The 18,010-nt window shown below is 40.2% G+C and overlaps 1 protein-coding gene across 4 annotated transcripts in view; it reads left to right on the top strand.

Moving 5' to 3' along the window:
* The window catches only part of LOC310754189 (THO complex subunit 2-like), a 57,035-nt gene that overhangs the window by 6,060 nt on the left and 32,965 nt on the right, over positions 1-18,010 (top strand). For all 4 annotated transcript variants that reach the window (XR_014543672.1, XM_083595769.1, XM_083595768.1 and 1 more), the window contains exons 2-10: positions 4,617-4,660; positions 6,199-6,290; positions 7,279-7,330; positions 9,524-9,594; positions 10,218-10,339; positions 13,285-13,418; positions 13,863-14,029; positions 15,181-15,273; positions 16,531-16,686. Coding sequence is in view for 3 of the 4 variants with exons in the window: in XM_083595769.1 (XP_083451895.1) it covers positions 4,617-4,660; positions 6,199-6,290; positions 7,279-7,330; positions 9,524-9,594; positions 10,218-10,339; positions 13,285-13,418; positions 13,863-14,029; positions 15,181-15,273; positions 16,531-16,686 (931 nt within the window). In the remaining variant the exon portion in view is untranslated. The remainder of the gene's footprint in view (positions 1-4,616; positions 4,661-6,198; positions 6,291-7,278; positions 7,331-9,523; positions 9,595-10,217; positions 10,340-13,284; positions 13,419-13,862; positions 14,030-15,180; positions 15,274-16,530; positions 16,687-18,010) is intronic.

Genomic DNA, 18,010 nt, shown 5'->3' with positions numbered 1-18,010 from the left:
TCCAGCGGGAAGGTAAACAGTGTTTCAGTGTGCTGCTCTGGTTTCACCAGAAGCGGTTTAGTCATGCTGGCCACATGACCCAGAAAAACTGTCTGCAGACAAACGCCAGCTCCCTCGGCCTATAAAGCGAGATGAGCGCCGCAACCCCAGAGTCATTCACGACTAGACCTAACTGTCCAGGGATCCTTTACCTTTACTTTTACCTTTTTAATCTAAACTCCAGGAGTGAAAATGGGCAGATAATAGCATTAGGCTGGTTTGGTTGCTTATGTTGTTTTGTGGTGGTATTCAAATTCTGAGTTGCCCAATGGTATTTTATTTGGCATCATCTCCTGGTGATGGTGATATTGCCAATGAAGATTCGTATGAGGGAGTTGCCTTTAACTTGTTAGTTGGATTTTTCAATAATTACTGTTAAAGGATTGTTGCCAGAATTTATTGGGTGAATCCTTTGATTCTGATACCACAAGTATTTCCTCTTTGAATGAAGAGTTGAAAAGATCAAGCACAGAATTTTCAAAAGGAACAAAGAGCAAAATAAAATCACTCTCATTGCCAGTAATTATTTCATATCTATCAGGCGTCTCTCGGAGACTAGATGCTTCTAATCTTAAATGCCTAGACAAATGCCTGCCTGCAGACTGGTAATGTAAATCATATTTACTTTGCTTCAGCAATTGTTTTAAACTAACAGACCTCTTTCCTGCTTTAACTGGAGGTCTGTATCCTTTGTTGCATCCTATGTACACTGGAAACAGTAAAATAAATGAATGACTATTAAATGAACTTTAAGACATTATTTTGTTTACTCTTCATACCTTGTAGTTTTCTTTTGGTTTTTCTGGTGGTGACTTTTGGATTCCTTTTATTTTCCTCACTCTTAATTTCTTTTTATTGAGAATGCCAGACAGTGGTTGTTTACTCCCCAGTCATAAGTACAGTGATTTGAGAATAAGCCACATTTATGTAAGTAGAATTACCACTTGAGGCTTACGACTGAAATATATTTGTGAGTCAGTTGCTTTTTAACAGTAATAATATTATCAGTTACAGTGCCATTTCCCCCTTAGAACGCTAAATACATGTTTTGTAGTCGTTCTTGCAGTATTGAAAAACCTGTTTTGGTTGAAACTTCACTTCTTCAAGATCTGAGAAAAACTAGGACTGTTGACTCATGAAAATGTTTTCCTTGCTAACATTGCCTTTGGATAAGGCTGCATCTGGCTGTTACACTAAGCCATAGTTAAGCTCAGAGATCTTCAAGCTCACATTTTCTCCGAAGTGTACAGAAGTAGGAAGTTGGAAGCGTTTGTTTCTCTTTTTGCTTAAACATGATTTGTTACTTCATGTGCATTGATAAACTGGTTACTCTTATCTGAAACAAGGTTTTAGGTCATGTTAATATTTATCTTGGTTTATCAGTTCAAACAGAATGATAAAACAGTTAAGCAGAAGCCAAAACTTCCAAACCGTTCCCCCAACTGCGTGGAAGGTGAGGGGAGTGCATGACCTAAGCTCATTTATGTCACTACTATGTCATGACCTAGATGCTGAAGGTTTTTCTGAATTGCATAAGTAAGGGCTATTACATTACATATACACTTAATTAATAGACATAAATGAACGCTGTTTAAAAATTATACTTTCATATACATTCCGCTCGTAACAGCCGAAATAACAGATTTTAAAATACATATTGAAAGAGAGAGAACAAAAGAGAGAGGGAACATATTACCATATTTAAGAATGTAAAGAAGAAAATACATTATTGAAGTGAGATGTGAGAGACCATGATTTACAGATCCCATTTGCTGTTTCTTTTCTTTGTAATTGCATGTACTCATTTACTGTTTAGATGGTTAGCAGTAAAAAAGAAATTACAGGCTCTTTAAAAAACAAAAACTGGTCAAGGTCCATTGGTCTTCCTATTGATAGAATCGGTTACATTTGTATTTGAAGGTTCATATTCTAGAATGTTTTGAACGATTCTCTTTGCTAAGTTATCGTCAGTTGGTGAAACAGCTGAATGGCAGCTGTGTAGACGTGGCTGGATGATTGTTATGTGAAATTGTTATGGAAGATTTACCATCAATCAGTTTTAGTATTTCTCTGTAGAATTAAACTGTAGTGTTTATCACAGCAGTAGATATGAGTGTAAACAGATACTGATTTTATTTTTCACTCAGTTTGCTGCTTGAGCAAAATCAGTGTACAAAGCCTGCTCCAGAACCCTTTTTCTGACTCATAAAAATTTGGTGGCTGTGTTTTGAGCTACTTCTTGAAGGCATATTTGTTGTGATTTTCTTGGTAGACCTTTGTGCCCAGTGACAACCTCCCTGTGGTCAAAGTAATGTAGAAAGTACTGGATGCTTCATAAACAGGCATTTATTCAAGAGGCTGGAGAATAATATCTTTTTAAAAAACAAAACCCTGTGAACATAGAGAAACCTTTATTTCTGTCCTATAAGCATTATTGTTCACTAAATATATATACCACCATCCTAAGATCACAGAATGGTTTACAACATAAAAACACAAAACATAATAATAAATACCCCTGACACATTTAAAAGGCCATAGATTCTTTAGCAGTCAAAGTCCTCATTGAAGATGTTTTCACCTGGCAACCAACTGTGCAATGAAGACACCAGGCAAACATTCCTGGAAAGAGCATTCCACAAACGGGGACAAAAAAAAAGAGGCCTGTTCTTGTGTTGCTACCCTCTGAAGTGCTCGGGGGAGGGGGGACACAAATAAGGGCTCAGATGATTGTAGGGTCTGGGTCAGTTCATATGGGGAGAGGGTGGTACTTGTAGTTATTGCAGTCCTGAGCCATTTAAGACTTTATAAGTCAAAACCAGCACTTTGAATTGCGCCTGGTGTAGTCAAACCAGGATTGGTGTTATATGGCCACCACATTCTGTACCAGCTTAAGTTCCTGAACTGAAGCAGAGCATAGAAGTTAGGCTTTCACTTTCCAGGTAGGGGCACAGCTGAGTCAGCAACCAAGGTTGATGGAATGCACTCCATGCCACTGAGGCTACCTGAGCCTCAAGTGACAGGAAAAAGATCCAGAAATGCCCTAAGCTACATAACTGCTCCTTCAGAGGCAGTTTAACCCCATCTAGAGCAGGCCACCTTCTGGTCTAGGGAACCACCCCCTAACTGTGCTGGATTGAGTTTCAGCTTATTGGCTCTCATCCAGTCCATTACTGAGGCAAGACAGGGGCCCTGCATATCCACTGTCACACCTGCAAATGTAAAGGAGAAGCATAGCTGTGTTACCATGTACAGTGGTACCTCGCAAGACGAATGCCTCGCAAGATGAAAAACACGCAAGACGAAAGAGTTTTCCGTTTTTTGAGTCGTTCCGCAAGACGAATTTCCCTATGGGCTTGCTTCGCAAGACGAAACGTCTTGCGATTTCTTGCGAATTTGTTTCCTTTTTCTTAAAGCCGCTAAGCCGTTAATAGCCGCTAATAGCCGCGCTTCGCAAGACGAAGAGACTCGCAGAACGGATTAATTTCGTCTTGCGAGGCACCACTGTAGTCCCAAACCTGGGATGACCCTACTGACTAGTTTCATGTAGATGTTAAATAGCATAGAATATAAAATTGAACCTTAAGGCCCACCACCCCTGCCTTGAAGGCTCCATGATCCTGAACAACACTCCCCAAGCATCCAATCCAAGTAGGACTCGAACCACCACAATTCACACTCCCTGACCCTCAAGTCTGCACTGATGCTGCCCTGAGTACCTAAGTGGGCATATCTGGGTGAAACCAACTCCACTTTTCTCACCCACCTAGGTCTCCGTAATACAGACCTGATCAGTCTCATTGTCCACAATCACATCATGGTTGAGGGAGATGTTATTTAGAGTCTACCTGGCATTCAACAGTAGCAGCTTCAGACTTAAGGGCTGGCTGATAGGGCAAGCACAGTTCCCCAGGTTGTAGGGTGTGGGTGCTGGCACATAGCACAGCCACTAACTGCCTGTGCCGTGTCTGCCCCACCACACACACCAAGCTTCCCCTCCTACTCTCCCCAGCTCCTCTCCTCCCACACACATCATTTCTTCTCTCCAAAGGCAAAACACATTAAGAAACAGTAAAAACAATTAGGATGATGTTAAGCAGGTAGCCCTTGCTCTCCCCATGAAGTTGCTCTCCCCAAGGGGATGACTCCCATTTGGTTTCAGCCCCTTCTGGGGTGCCAATTCCCGCATCAGCCCTGGGCTTTATATAGTCCCCACTCCCCTGGTAGGTTGAGCCCAGGTGGGCTGTCAATAAGTCAGCAGTGGGAGAAGCAGGGCAACTTCTATCTCTGCCAGCCAAAAGTGGGAAAAGGCTGGCTTCCTCAAGAGCAAGAATTCAAGCGGGTGTGGAGGAGGGCCAGGTTGAAAACTCCCCTCCACCACTGATTGGAGTTCCTGCCTCGGTGGGTGAGTTATAGGACCAAGGTATTACTGTATTTGTTTATCCGTTATCCTGTCTTTAGCATCAATTTTCAGTATAATGTATTACTGAGTTACAAAATTTTGAATATTCTACCACAAAATCAGGTGAACTTTCTGGGAACTAAGATGCTTAAAAAATCCATTTCATTTGTTTTAGTCTGCAGCTTTGCCGTAATCTGTCTGAAAATGTAACTTTCAGAGGTAAGTAAATACATTTAAGGCTTTTTTTATTAAAAAATAATGAAATTAATCTTACACATTAACTAGGATACCTATTTATAGAGGTCAGGATCTAGAAACTTTCAAAACCAGTTGTGTGCCTTCAAACTAGTTTTAAACATGATTTTTTTATAGCAGCCATTCCACACCACATAGCTAACAACTTTTCAAATGAACATCTTAAAAACATTTTAACATATGCATGGGAAAGTTTATTCAAAGAAGAAAGTACCGTATTTTTCGCCCTATAGGACGCACTTTTTCCCCTCCAAAAATGAAGGGGAAATGTGTGTGCGTCCTATGGGGCGAATGCAGGCTTTCGCTGAAGCCTGGAGAGCAAGAGGGGTCGGTGGGCACCGACCCCTCTCGCTCTCCAGGCTTCACGGACCTCTCCGCATGCAGCGGGAGCGCTCCCGCTGCTTGCGGAGAGTTGCCAGCATGCCGAAGCCTGCACGCGCTGAGCTCAGCGCGCCCAGGCTTCGCGGACCTCTCAGCAAGCAGCGGGAGCCAGCGCTGGGCTCCCACGGTTTGCAGAGAGCTGCCTGTTTGGGGGCTGGGGTCAGGGGAAGCTCGGGCCTCCCCCGCCCCAGCCCCGCGCCTGGGGGAAAAATAATCCCCCCCCTTTATTTCCCCCCAAAAAACTAGGTGCGCCTTATGGGACGGTGCGTCCTATAGGGCGAAAAATACGGTATATACAGTCCAAATAGTTGCATGCCAGCCCTTGGACTGTCTGAGATAGTAATCACTCATCCCAGACTACTGTTAAAAGGACAAACTTTATCATGAATAAAAGAGGGGATGTTGGGGCAATACTTTGTCCCTATACTTTACTCAGGAGGTACTCAGTAGTGCTGTGGGTTCTATCCTGGAGAAGAGACTTTATATTCAAATAAACCTGAGGTATGCCTACTTAATTTGCTTCTTCCTATGGTAGAAGGAAGTAGGATACAGCTAATAAGTGTGAGGAGCTTCCTTCACTCCTCCAGAAGTGTCTTGAGGATAAAGTAACGGTGCAAAAGGTTCAAAATGAGTTAAATTAAACTTATCCATTAGTACTGTGAGCAGATCACAGTTCTTTGCACTTTTTGGTTTAAGCAATGTTTTCTTGTTGCAATAGTAACTGTGATAAACTTGAAAAGAGATAATTGAGTGTGTAATAGATAAAATTTGTTTACTTTTGGATCAGAGCTCTTGCACAGTCATTTGGAACATTCCCTTTTGCAAGCCTTCTTGAAACTAATAGGAACTGTGCAACAGCACACTGCTCTGATATCTATATATTAGACTTTTTTCACCTTTTATCAAAAACCTGTCTTGAAATCATTTTTGGCAAAAACAGGTTTTGGCAAAAAAAGAATTGGATTGAAATCTATCTTGGTAATGTTCAGCCATAATTAGAACATAATTGGAAATAACAAAATGAATTATGTGAAATTATTGTATAGGAATGCTATGAAATACCCTCATCAGAGATTAAAATTACATAATTCAGTGCAACTCCCCCCCCCAATGTCTTGCAGGTATCCAGCAGGCTTTATATGAGCTTGCATACCATGTTGTCAAGGGAAACCTAAAGCACGATCAAGCTTCCAGTGTTTTTAATGATGTAATAGTAAGTATATTTTTGTGGTACCTGTTACCAAAACTTCTTGCTTAGCCTTCTTAGTTCAACGCTGTTTTAAATTTCCAAATGAAACTGAACAAGTTGGAGAATGGTTTTCTGCCACAATTCTTTTTCTTGTGCCAGAATGTTCTAAGTAGGAGGTTTGAATGTCAGGCTGTCTACTAATAACAAAATCTGTTTCTGATTCATTTTGATGTAATTATACTATTTACCGTATACACTCGAGTATAAGTATATTTTTATGCTGAAAAAGCCCCCCTCGGCTTATACTCGAGTGAGGCGGGCAGCGGAGGGACGAGTCGCCCGAAAGGAGCCCTTTCTTGCTGCTGGTCCCGCTGCCGCCCACCTCTCGCAAGTGCAGGCACAGGAGTTGCAGTTGGGATAGCGTAGTGCCGACGGCAGTAGCATAGGTAGGCAGGGGGAGGGGAGGGGCTGGGCGAGAGAGGGGAAGAGAGAGAGGCCCCCTCTGCCGCATGTGCATGGTCCGGTCCGCCACAAGGTCTGGGGGATGGTGAACCAGAACAAAGTTTGCTGACCCTGGTCTAAAACGACTAAGGGCACAGTTAAGCCAAGCTAATTCAGCCCATGTTTAAATGCTATTGATGTCTACGGGTGAACAGTTGTTCATACCTAACTTCTCCACTGAAATCAGTGGGATTTCAGAAAATATAATTTAACCAGTTTCATGCCCTACATTTGAGTTTGAGGGTGAAGGGGATTTCACCTTGTGCTTTAAATGGTGTTTCTTGGGACTGCTGTAGTCACTGTTCTTAAATAGTCTGTGTTTTATAATAGCTTATAGCTGATGACCTCTGGATTATACTGCAGAGGCAGTTTGCCATTGCTTTTTGGATAAAAACCAAAAACATGTGAGACTTAACAGTTGTATCTGTTTTCTTTAGCTGTTGGGGAGACACTGTGATGTATACAGTTAAAACATATTTACTGTACTCATCAAACTCTTTTCTCTTAATAGGAATTTCGTGATGACATGCCTTCCATTCTGGCAGATGTATTTTGTATTTTAGGTAAGTCCACCCCTCCTTTACCTTCAGAAGCACTGTCACATTTAGTATGTAGCACCCAGGTCACCATGAAGGGATGAGGTTAACTTCTCTTGAAATAATCACTTCTTCTAATAGCAAGCTCAGGTGCTTAGTGCTGATGACTGTGTAGCCAAAACAGGAGTATTCAGATGCAAGAGGGACTATCATTATGCTTGGAGAAACCTCAAGGTTTGCGGGAGTATAGTAAACGGGGTGGGGTGGGGAGAACTCACCCACACAAGTCCAATAAGGACCGAGTATGATCAGTGATTATGGAACGCTGCATATCTATTGATGAGTGAGAGGGCAGTAGGGGAGAGATGCAAAATCAAAGTGTCCTAAAAAAGAACAGGTCTGGCTGGAAATTTGAACAGGACAACTTTACACTGTTGTGTTTGTGGCAAGTTTTTTGTTGTTCAAACTGTTTTTTAACCAGTTTCTTAAAACACGCTACTTTAATTTGGTTTAGCAGATATTGAAAAGAAATTTGCTACCCATGCATTATGCTTAGATAAGTATTTTGCACAGAAAAGCAGTCCAAAAATCATATATGTTACATTGTTGCTTGTACAGTGGTACCTCTGGTTACCAACTTACTTCGTTCCGGAGGTCCGTTCTTAAGCTGAAACCATTCTTATCCCGAGGCGCGGTTTTTCTAATGGGGCCTCCCGCTGTGTGCGCGCCTCCGGCGTGTTATTTCCATTCATGTCCTGGGGCAAAGTTTGCAACCAGGAGCAGCTACTTCTGGGTTAGCAGAGTTTGTAACCTGAAGCATTTGTAACCAGAGGTACCATTGTACATGTAAAGCAAGTTTCTGTAGCAACATCTGAGTACTGTATATACTTATGCTAATAGAATAAATTGCCTATCCAAAAGCATAAATTCCTACCTACTATAAAATTAGAGGATGATGATCCACTGACCAAACAATTGTTGAGGTTTAATGTGACTATCTTGGACCATTCTATCTTAGTGATTTCTAAAGCTTGGTTATTATTCAGCAATGAGCACATTGTATTCTATATCTGAGTAATCATGCTTTAAATAAATGAAATTAGTTATATTCTAAGTTTGGTGCCATTATTATTTACAGTTTTGATGCCTTAAAGGTTTTCAAAGCAAGTTCATGGGAAATAGTTTCCTATTCCTATTTTCAAATTTAATCTAATTAATGTATTAACTGTTGCTTACGAAAAATGATTCCGATTAGAAATATGAAAAAGGAGAAAAAACTAAAAAAATTATTAAAAGGAAGGCATGTGTATGAGAAAATAGTCCTAGACTTTTGCAACCTTGGCAGTTTTTAACTGCTGATAGATTCTCTTTATAGGCATAGATGTTTGCTAGTTGTGTTAAAACATTGCAGGAGAGAGAAAATATGATACAAATCTAGATGTAGGCGGATTGTAAATCATGTCTGAAATTATTTCTCTCTTATCAAGGCCTGAGCTAAATAATGATTAGATTTGTGATTTGGTCACAATTGTGATTAGATCTGTGAATAGACAAGAGTGTTAGTATCATTAGACTGCAGTTGGCAAACCTGTGCACACTTACATAGGACAGCCTTATTGAATGCAGTGATGTTTTCTTCTCAAGAAGCATGCACAAGATTGCACTACAGTCATACCTCGGGTTGTGAACGCTGTGGGTTGCGCATTTTTGGGTTACGGGCTGCGCCGAACCTGGAAGTACCGAAACAGGTTACTTCTGGGTTTCGGCTCTCGCGCATGCACAAAAGCACTAAATCATGCTTTGCGCATAAGCGCCAAATTGCGTTGTGTGCGCAGGCGAGGTGCTGCGGGTTGCGAACATGCCTCCCTCACGGATTGCATTCGCAACCCGAGGTATGACTGTATTAAGTAATTCTGGGCTTTATTTAAAATAAAACTACAGGAAATAGCATTCTAATTTAAGTTTGGGGAATGAGATAATTTTATATTTAATAATAAACCTCTAATATCAATCCTTATTACTGGAATAGTCAACTATTCCTATGAGCCAACTATACCTATCAAACAACTACTCCGGAAACACTGAATTCTGGGGTAGTTGTTTGATAGGTGTATTTTCAGGATATTTTCTGAAATGAAAAATCACAGAACAGAAGACTCAGAAATCAGGCAAATACTGTTGATACGCTATGCCAATTCCTCTCCTGTGTTGTTTTTTAAGACATTGAAACTAGTTGCTTAGAAGAAAAAAGCAAGAGGGATCAGTTCATGCAGTTGGTGTCAGCATGTTTGGTAAGTTATGCTTCTGTATATTTTTTGCTTTAAAAAAAGGAAAATGTTGAGTTTTAGGTGGCGATGTTAAAATTTCTATGCAAGGTATAATTAGATTGCTGACCCCTACATTTTAGCTACATTTTCGTTATCCAGATTTGATGCATTTATATGAGACAGGCCATTTGTGAAAAGATGAGTTAGTCTCCAGTTTATTTTGCTGCCCTCTTGTGGGATATATACAGTTCTGCACACGTGAAATATAGAATTTCCCCCCTTGAGATTAGGCTTAGTTCTCAGTTCACTGCTAAACCTGTGTCTGAGCTGTGCCTCTTTAGGTTGTAAGTGGGGTTCCAAGTGACTGAATGTTTCTCTCTGTCGTCTCTCTCTCTCAGAAGTACCATGTTATAGAGAGAAATCTAGATTAGAAAACACCTCCCATTTTCTTGCTAGGAAGGCTTTTTTGTACCAAGAAACGTTCAGTCGCATGAGCACAGCCTGAAGCAGTACAGCTGCATGTACAGGTTTTTCACCAGGCCTGAATATTCATGTCTTTAATTTGAATTATTTTTGTTTTCATTGTATGATAACCAAAGGTCAGATGCTGCAGTAGATAATGTCTATTGTGCTCTTTTTCCACTCAGTACTTGGTTTCAGATACTATACTAAAAGAACGTCTGGACCCAGAAACATTAGAATCATTAGGGCTCATCAAGCAGTCTCAGCAGTTTAATCAGAAATCTGTGAAAATCAAGACAAAACTTTTGTAAGTACAAAACTAAGTTCCAGTGGAGTGTATGTCTCAGCAGCAATCCAAAATTGTATTTGTGGTTTGTTCCTGAATGTAGTTTGTTGGAGAGAAACAAACCCTGGTTCAGACATGAAGTCTGCTGCTCCTCCATGTTTTGTTTCACTGCATATAATAATAATGTAACAATAATATAACAACAACAATGAAATACAATGTTAAGCTGCATGCATCAACTTGTAGCTTTAGCCCAGCATGCTGAATGTGGCTGCTGAGAAAGGCTATTAGCCTAAATGCTTCAAGTATTTGGCTAAAATGCAGCCAGAGAGACACATACAGTAGTATATCATGCTCAAGATGAAATATCTGAAATTTTCAGATATTTGAAGAACTTAATTTCCTGATCTCGCAGTGCAAAACCCTGGTGCCCATGTACAATATTACAAACAGAGAACCATTTAACATTAATTACAAAATAAAAAGTGAAACTTATTTTTGAAACAGGGCAAGGTATTCCTACAGTCATGAGATACATCCATGTCAAAGATGACAAAAGATTTTGATCCAAAGTTTTGTGTATGATGTTACACACCCACGCGCACACCCACACCCTAATGCTTTGCACTCTCCCACAGACACCACACAGAAAGCCACTACTTGAAGACTGGTGAACCTCTCTATACAGTATAAGCATTTAATAGATGCAAAATAATGCAGCTGGAAGAAGCAGTTTGCAACTTCTATCTGCATACAGTATTTTCAATGAGCTCCAGGTATGTACAGTGAGGGGGGAAAGTATTTGATCCCCTGCTAAATTTGTCCGTTTGCCCTCTGACGAAGAAATGACCAGTCCATAATTTTAATGGTAGGTTTATTGTAGCTGTGAGAGACAGAATTAACAACAAGAAAACCCCCCGAAAGCCAGAAGACAAAAGTTAGAGATTGATGTGCAGTATAATGAGTGAAATAAGTATTTGATCCCTTTGCAAAAGATGACTTAGTACTTGGTGGCAAAACCCTGTTGGCAATTTCAGAGGCCAGACGTTTCTTGTAGGTGGCCACCAGGTTTGCACACATCTCAGGAGGTATTTTGTCCCACTCCTCTTTGCAGATCCTCTCCAAGTCAGTAGGATTTCGAGGCTGATGTGTAGCTACTCGAACCTTCAGCTCCCTCCACAGATTTTCGATGGGATTAAGGTCTGGAGACTGGCTAGGCCACTCCAGGACCTTAATGTGCTTCTTGAGCCACTCCTTTGTTGCCTTGGCCCTGTGTTTTGGGTCATTGTCATGCTGGAATACCCATCCTCGACCCATTTTCAGTGCCCTGACTGAGGGAAGGAGGTGCTCACCCAAGATTTGATGATACATTCCCGTCCATTGTTCCTTTGATGCAGTGAAGGTGTCCTGTCCCCTTAGCAGAAAAACACCCCCAAAGCATAATATGTCCCCCTCCATGTCTGATGGTGGGGATGGTGTTCTTGGGGCCGTAGGCAGCATTCCTCCTCCTCCAAACACGGCGAGTTGAGTTGATGCCAAAGAGCTCGATTTTGGTCTCATCTGACCAATGTTCTCCTCTGGGTCATTCAAATGTGCATTGGCAAACTGCAGACGGGCATGTACATGTGCTATCTTGAGCAAGGGGACCTTGTAGGCTCTGCAAGATCTCATTCCTTCACGGCGTAGTGTGTTACCAACTGTTTTCATGGTGACTATGGTCCCAGCTGCCCTGAGATCATTGACAAGTTCCCCTCGTGTAGTTCTGGGCTGCTTTATCACCGTTCTCCTGATCATTGCAACTCCACGAGATGAGATCTTGCACGGAGCCCCAGACCGAGGGAGGTTGACAGTTATTTTGTGTTTCTTCCATTAGCGAATTATTGCACCAACTGTTGTCACCTTCTCACCAAGCTGCTTGGCAATACAGTGGTACCCCAGGTTAAGAACTTAACTCGTTCTGGAGGTCCGTTCTTAACCTGCAACTGTTCTTAACCTGAAGCACCACTTTAGCTAATGGGGCCTCCCGCTGCTGCTGTGCCGCTGCTGCACGATTTCTGTTCTTATCCTGAAGCAAAGTTCTTAACCTGAGGTACTATTTCTGGGTTAGCGGAAGCGTATATAACCTGAAGCGTATATAACCCGAGGTACCACTGTAGTCTTGTAGCCCAGTCCAGCCTTGTGCAGGTCTACAATCTAGTTCCTGACACCCTTGGACAGCTCTTTGGTCTTGGTCATGGTGGCTACTTTGGAATCTGCTGGATTGATTGCTTCTGTCGACAGGTGTCTTTTGTACAGATACTGAAATGAGCTGGGATTACAGGTAAGACCTCTCCCTTACAACAGGTGCTTCTAATCTCAGCTCGTTACATACAGTGAAGATACCAGGTAGCCTGACATCTGGCTGGTTGATAGGGGATCAAATTCTTATCTCACTCATTCTAATGCACATCAATTTCTGACTTGTGTCTTCTGGGGGTTTTCCTGTTGTTGTTCTGTCTCTCACATCTACAGTAAACCTACCATTAAAGTTATGGACTGGTCATTTCTTCGTCAGAGAGCAAATGGGCAAATTTAGCAGGGGATCAAATACTCCCCTCCCCCTCACTGTAAGCAGCTTGTATCAGCATGTAGCTTGTACGCAGTAGAGTTAAATCAAGAGTGGGAACCTTATGCCCTCCAGATGTTGCTGAACTACAACTCCCATCAGCCCTAGCAAGCATAGCCAAGGGCCAGATATGATGAGAGTTGTAGTTCAGCAAACATCTGAAGGGCCAAAGGTTCTCCATACCTGGGTTAAATAGACCATATAAACGAGTTCTTAAATTGAATTCAATTTCACATCTATGGAACCGTAATATGAAAACCTAGAGAAATAAATGCAGATATGATCAGTTCAGTATTACTGTAAGGACGGCTTTAATTTAAAAATGTCAACATGTTATTTTTGTTCTTTATTCTTTCTGTAGTTATAAACAACAGAAATTCAATTTATTAAGAGAAGAGAATGAAGGTTATGCGAAACTGATTGCTGAACTGGGCCAAGATTTATCTGGCAATATCACTAGTGAACTGATCTTAGAAAATATCAAATCTTTAATAGGTAAGGCAAATACACTGGCATGTTTGACATTTTTCCTGGATAGCTATGATATGTTTTGGATTTAACCCAATGCTAATTTTAATTTATAAACACTTGCTCCCCCCAAAAAAGAATGTTGCCTGGTTTTGAACTTCAGCCCAACTGAAATTTTGGCCGTGTCTCTATAGTTTCTAAGTGTAGTATCTGACCTAAGTCACACTCCGAATAGACCCGCTGTAACTTCAGTTAGTCAGAAACAACCCTTAATTCTTATATCTAGTCCTGTAAAGACATAGGGCAAATTCCATATTCCTGTAAATGTACTGATGTTAGTGTGCCTAATTATGAAATACAGTTAATAGATTTCTGTTTAGAATTGATAGAAAACATTTTCTGATACAGCTAAAAGGGTTGTTTTAGTTGCCTTAGGCAGTGATAACTTTTTAAATCTCCTTTTTTTTGTAGGGTGCTTCAACCTTGATCCCAATAGAGTGTTGGATATTATTTTAGAAGTCTATGAATGCAGGCCAGAGTATGATGAATTCTTTGTACCTTTGATAGAATCTTACATGTACATGTGTGAACCTCAAACACTCTGCCATATCCTTGGATTCAAATTCAAGTTTTATCAGGTAATGCAGGTGTTAGTAGTCTAAAATTCATTGGTATTAGTGTGTTTTTCAGTTACCTGATGCTTATTTTCTTAATATGAAACATTAGTCGAAATAATTTTGTGTTGGATCCAGTTAGTTGTACTTAAGCCTCATTGAGTTGACTGTGAAAAGGTAAACATGGCTAACATTTTGTTTACTTGGACCTAAGGTTTTAATGAGCCTCATAGCCTTAAATGTTCATGCTTCTTATTGAGCTACTATGAAGATCAGTTTATAAATACCCTTTGTGTTTTCCACTCCTTCAAATTGTTTTATACTGTTCTTGTCTTTAAACAGTACAAAAATACATTTAAAAATGCTTATTTTAGGATAAAATGTTTTGAAAATTTGTACAATGAGATAAATTTAATACGTATTTAATGGAGTGTTTTTGCATTAAGATTGCAAATCAGTGCTGAATAGTTTTAAGCATCAAACCATGTGAAATTGGCACAGAGGACATCATACCGTGCATTCTCTTATCTCATTCCCACCCCAACCCACAATATGTTTGGAAGTGCCAAAAGGGAGATGAAGCAAACTCCTCCCTCCCCAGTGTTGGCATTGCTAGGATTTGAGTGCTTTGTACTTGGGAGATGACCTCATCTTTCTCCCGTGGTGAAGGTTGTTTATCTTCTGAGCCTGACAAGTCCCTGTGATAGCTGATCCTTATCTCCATCACAATACCATTTTGCCTCTGAAGCCAGTTTCTGGCTCAAGCAGAGGGGCAGCTGTCACCATAACTGGCTCTACGGAGGAGATGAAAAACGTGGGTATACGGAGAGCTGAACGTAATCTTCTTTGTTCTGTTCTTCCCCTCTTGTGATCCCCCCTCCAATGGATCTATTTTTTTGCAGTCACAGTAGGCTAATTTGAGAGAAACTTCATATTATAGAAGTTATTACAGAAAATTAAGGAAAATTGAACTGCCAGAAGATTAAGCACTTAGACTTTTTTTAAAAGCAGTGGTAATATAACAACTGATTTATTGCACGCCTGTGCAAGTTCTTGCATGGAGATGCCTTCTCTGTTAAACCTCCACCCTCTTTACCTTTGTATTAAAATGGAGGACCCTCTAATGTTCTGTAACACTCTGAACTGCCTTTCTAAAGCTAGCCTTTTCTTTTTAGGAGCCAAATGGAGAGACACCTGTTTCTTTGTATAGAGTTGCTGCAGTACTTTTGCAAAGCAATCTGATAGATTTGGAAGACCTTTATGTCCATGTAAGTTATTTTTCTTGAAATGAAAACTCGTATGAATTATTTTTATTGAGATTGTTACTTGTGGCTTACAAAAACAACAACAACAGTATCTCATTGCTAATTTCTGTGGACATTTGCATTCTGGACTGTTCATATAGTTGGTTATGGTAAGTTTATCTCAGTGTCAATCTCAGGAGAAAACTAGGATCTTGTATGTTTGTCTTCCCCATTGTAGAAGATAAGGCAAGCATTGATTTCAGGGATGTTGTTTTGTAGTTGCCAAAAACAAATTTCTCTAAGGGCACATCTCAAACATCATCTCTCTATACTTTTTCTATTGACTTCAGTGGATATAATGTGCAATAGAAGCTAAATGTTATTATCTTATTTTTTCTAAGCAATTTGTTTAAATTACTAATTTTTTTACTACCTTATGTGAGTTCTTATACTTAAGTTTTTCCAAAGTTTTTTTTTTTAATGGATAGGTCTTGGGGAAAGATTAAGAGAGGTTTTGAAGTTTTGTTAAGAAAACCTGCCATAAAGTCTATGATATGTGTGAAACACTTTGTTTTGCTACATAGTTTAGATTTTAAGTAACAAATGGTAAAGCTGATTATGATTTCTCACACTAAAAATTATTATTATTATTTTTTTTGGTAAATTATGATTCTAATATAATTTATGCTTTGTATCAAAGTGCCCCATCCAGTGTATCAAAGTGCCCCGTAGGTGGGGCAGAATGAGACAACCCCCCCCTTTTTTACTCAAGTTATTATATTCTCATTATCTTCTAACTTTAATGGTTCTTTTGATTGCTATTATAATATTGATTCGTTATGCCATGCATAAAACAAAAAAAAAATTACTTGACTCATTTTTGTTACATAAAATATGAGATTGAATTTTTCTGCATCAGTCTGCCCCGCCTCACCCTAAATAAAAAAAACTTCCATTTAAATAAAAAATCTGATTAATTTTTTTTTTTTAAAAAAAAGCACCATTGATTTTTATCCACCCTGGCTTAAACTGGTTTCTGGCTCGGACATAATGAGGAACTGACACTAAGAAACCATATATGTACTTGAAAGTGGGCACGTGTGGGGGGAGGGGTAAGGATGTAGGCCAGAGACACAGTACTTGTTCTCAATCTCGTAATCTTCAGCTCCGGTATTTCAAGTATCTGTTTTGTGGAGTTTTACTGGGGATTACAGTAGGCATCTTTATTCACAATAAAGTAAAACACCTTTATTTATAAGAATCTCCAAATTGTCTCTTTAGCTCCTTCCAGCAGACAACACTATTATTGAAGAACATAAACGAGAAATTGGAGAAGCCAAACTAATTGTGAGGAAGCTCACAGTGGTTGTATTGTCTTCCGAAAAGACTGAAGAGAAAGAGAAGGAAAAGGAAAAGGAAGAGGAGAAAACAGAAAAAGTAAGTTCTAAGGATATTTAGAGTTGTAAATCTAGCACAGATATCCAGACATCTCAGTTGAGCAGAACTTTAGTTAAATAGCACATTTTTTTGCAGTTACAGAAATCTATTTTGCTGAGAGATGGGGAGGATATGCAGCTGTTGAAAAACAAAAGCACTTGTAACTAATTCAGAGCTCTTGGACAAATCTGTTAAGCTGTGTTCCCATTAAACCCAAACTGTGATTAGAATGAACAGTTCAAATTCAGTATTTATATCTGTTTATCTGTTTTCTATATTCATCTTTTTTTTAAAAAAAAGATGCTTTCTAAAGAGACTGTGTGGCGTGGCATATATTTTGCGTGCAGAATGACAAAAGTCAAATTTCTAGTTGAAAGGATCAGGTAGCAGATAATGAGGAAGGAATGACTTGAGACAGAGCTGCTGTCAGTGAGACATAGTTGACAATACTGAGTAGATGGGCGGGTGGGGAAAGAGTTTTGTATGGTCTTCAAAACCAGTGTGCGGGTGTTCGCAGCATTACAGAACAATTCAACAAACAGGGCAGGGAGAACCAAAGGTGGACAATCCAGTTTTCCCAAACACACTACGGGGTTTGTGGCAGCAGAGCAAAAGCAGGAACAAAGTGGCAGCATTGATCCTCTTTCCAAGGTTTTGATTTTTCCTTTAGCAGTATTGCTCCCATTGGAAACAGTGGGAGGGAAGAATAAATATGCCAGCTCCAGGGCTGGTATGTTTCCTCCATTTTGTGGCCATATCAGGGGTCATTTTTCCAGTCTGCCCTCAGCCAAGCCTTCTTTATATTTCTGTTGAGGTTAAAGCTCTGATGTTGGTAAAGCAAGGGATGTGAAGGTTTCCATAGCAGCAGGGAGCAGCTTCACAAGGTCAGATTTCACTGATGGCAAATTTCTCTCTACACTCGGAGTGGGAGGTCTGAAACATCCTCCCAGTGACCATAGGGCTGCAGCTTTTTTTTTAAATACATTTTTATTAAAGATTATCTCGGTTTACAAAAGAACATGCCTTGCCTCTTTTTTCAGGTTCTACAGTCTTTCTTACAGATCAGTTACATTTCTTATGAGACCTTGGTGTTGAGTACAGTAGAAGGTTGGGGAAGAAGAGAGGGGAAAGGAGGGGTGGGGTGGGGAGGCTTATATTCTTTTGTATAGTGTGCCTGTGGGGTTTTGTGTCAGTGTCAACTGGGTAGGTTCTTTCTATTCGTTTATTACATTTTCTTGGTAGTGAGAGGTATTGGGGGGCAGGGTGTAGCTGGCTGCAGTGGGTGTGGGCAGTGTGGGGACCAGCTAGGCAGCGCAGTTGGTGC

This window comes from Podarcis filfolensis (genome assembly GCF_964270895.1).
Source record: "Podarcis filfolensis genome assembly, chromosome: Z".
NCBI classification, from domain to species: domain Eukaryota; kingdom Metazoa; phylum Chordata; class Lepidosauria; order Squamata; family Lacertidae; genus Podarcis; species Podarcis filfolensis.
This window is presented reverse-complemented; position numbering and strand designations above follow the sequence as displayed.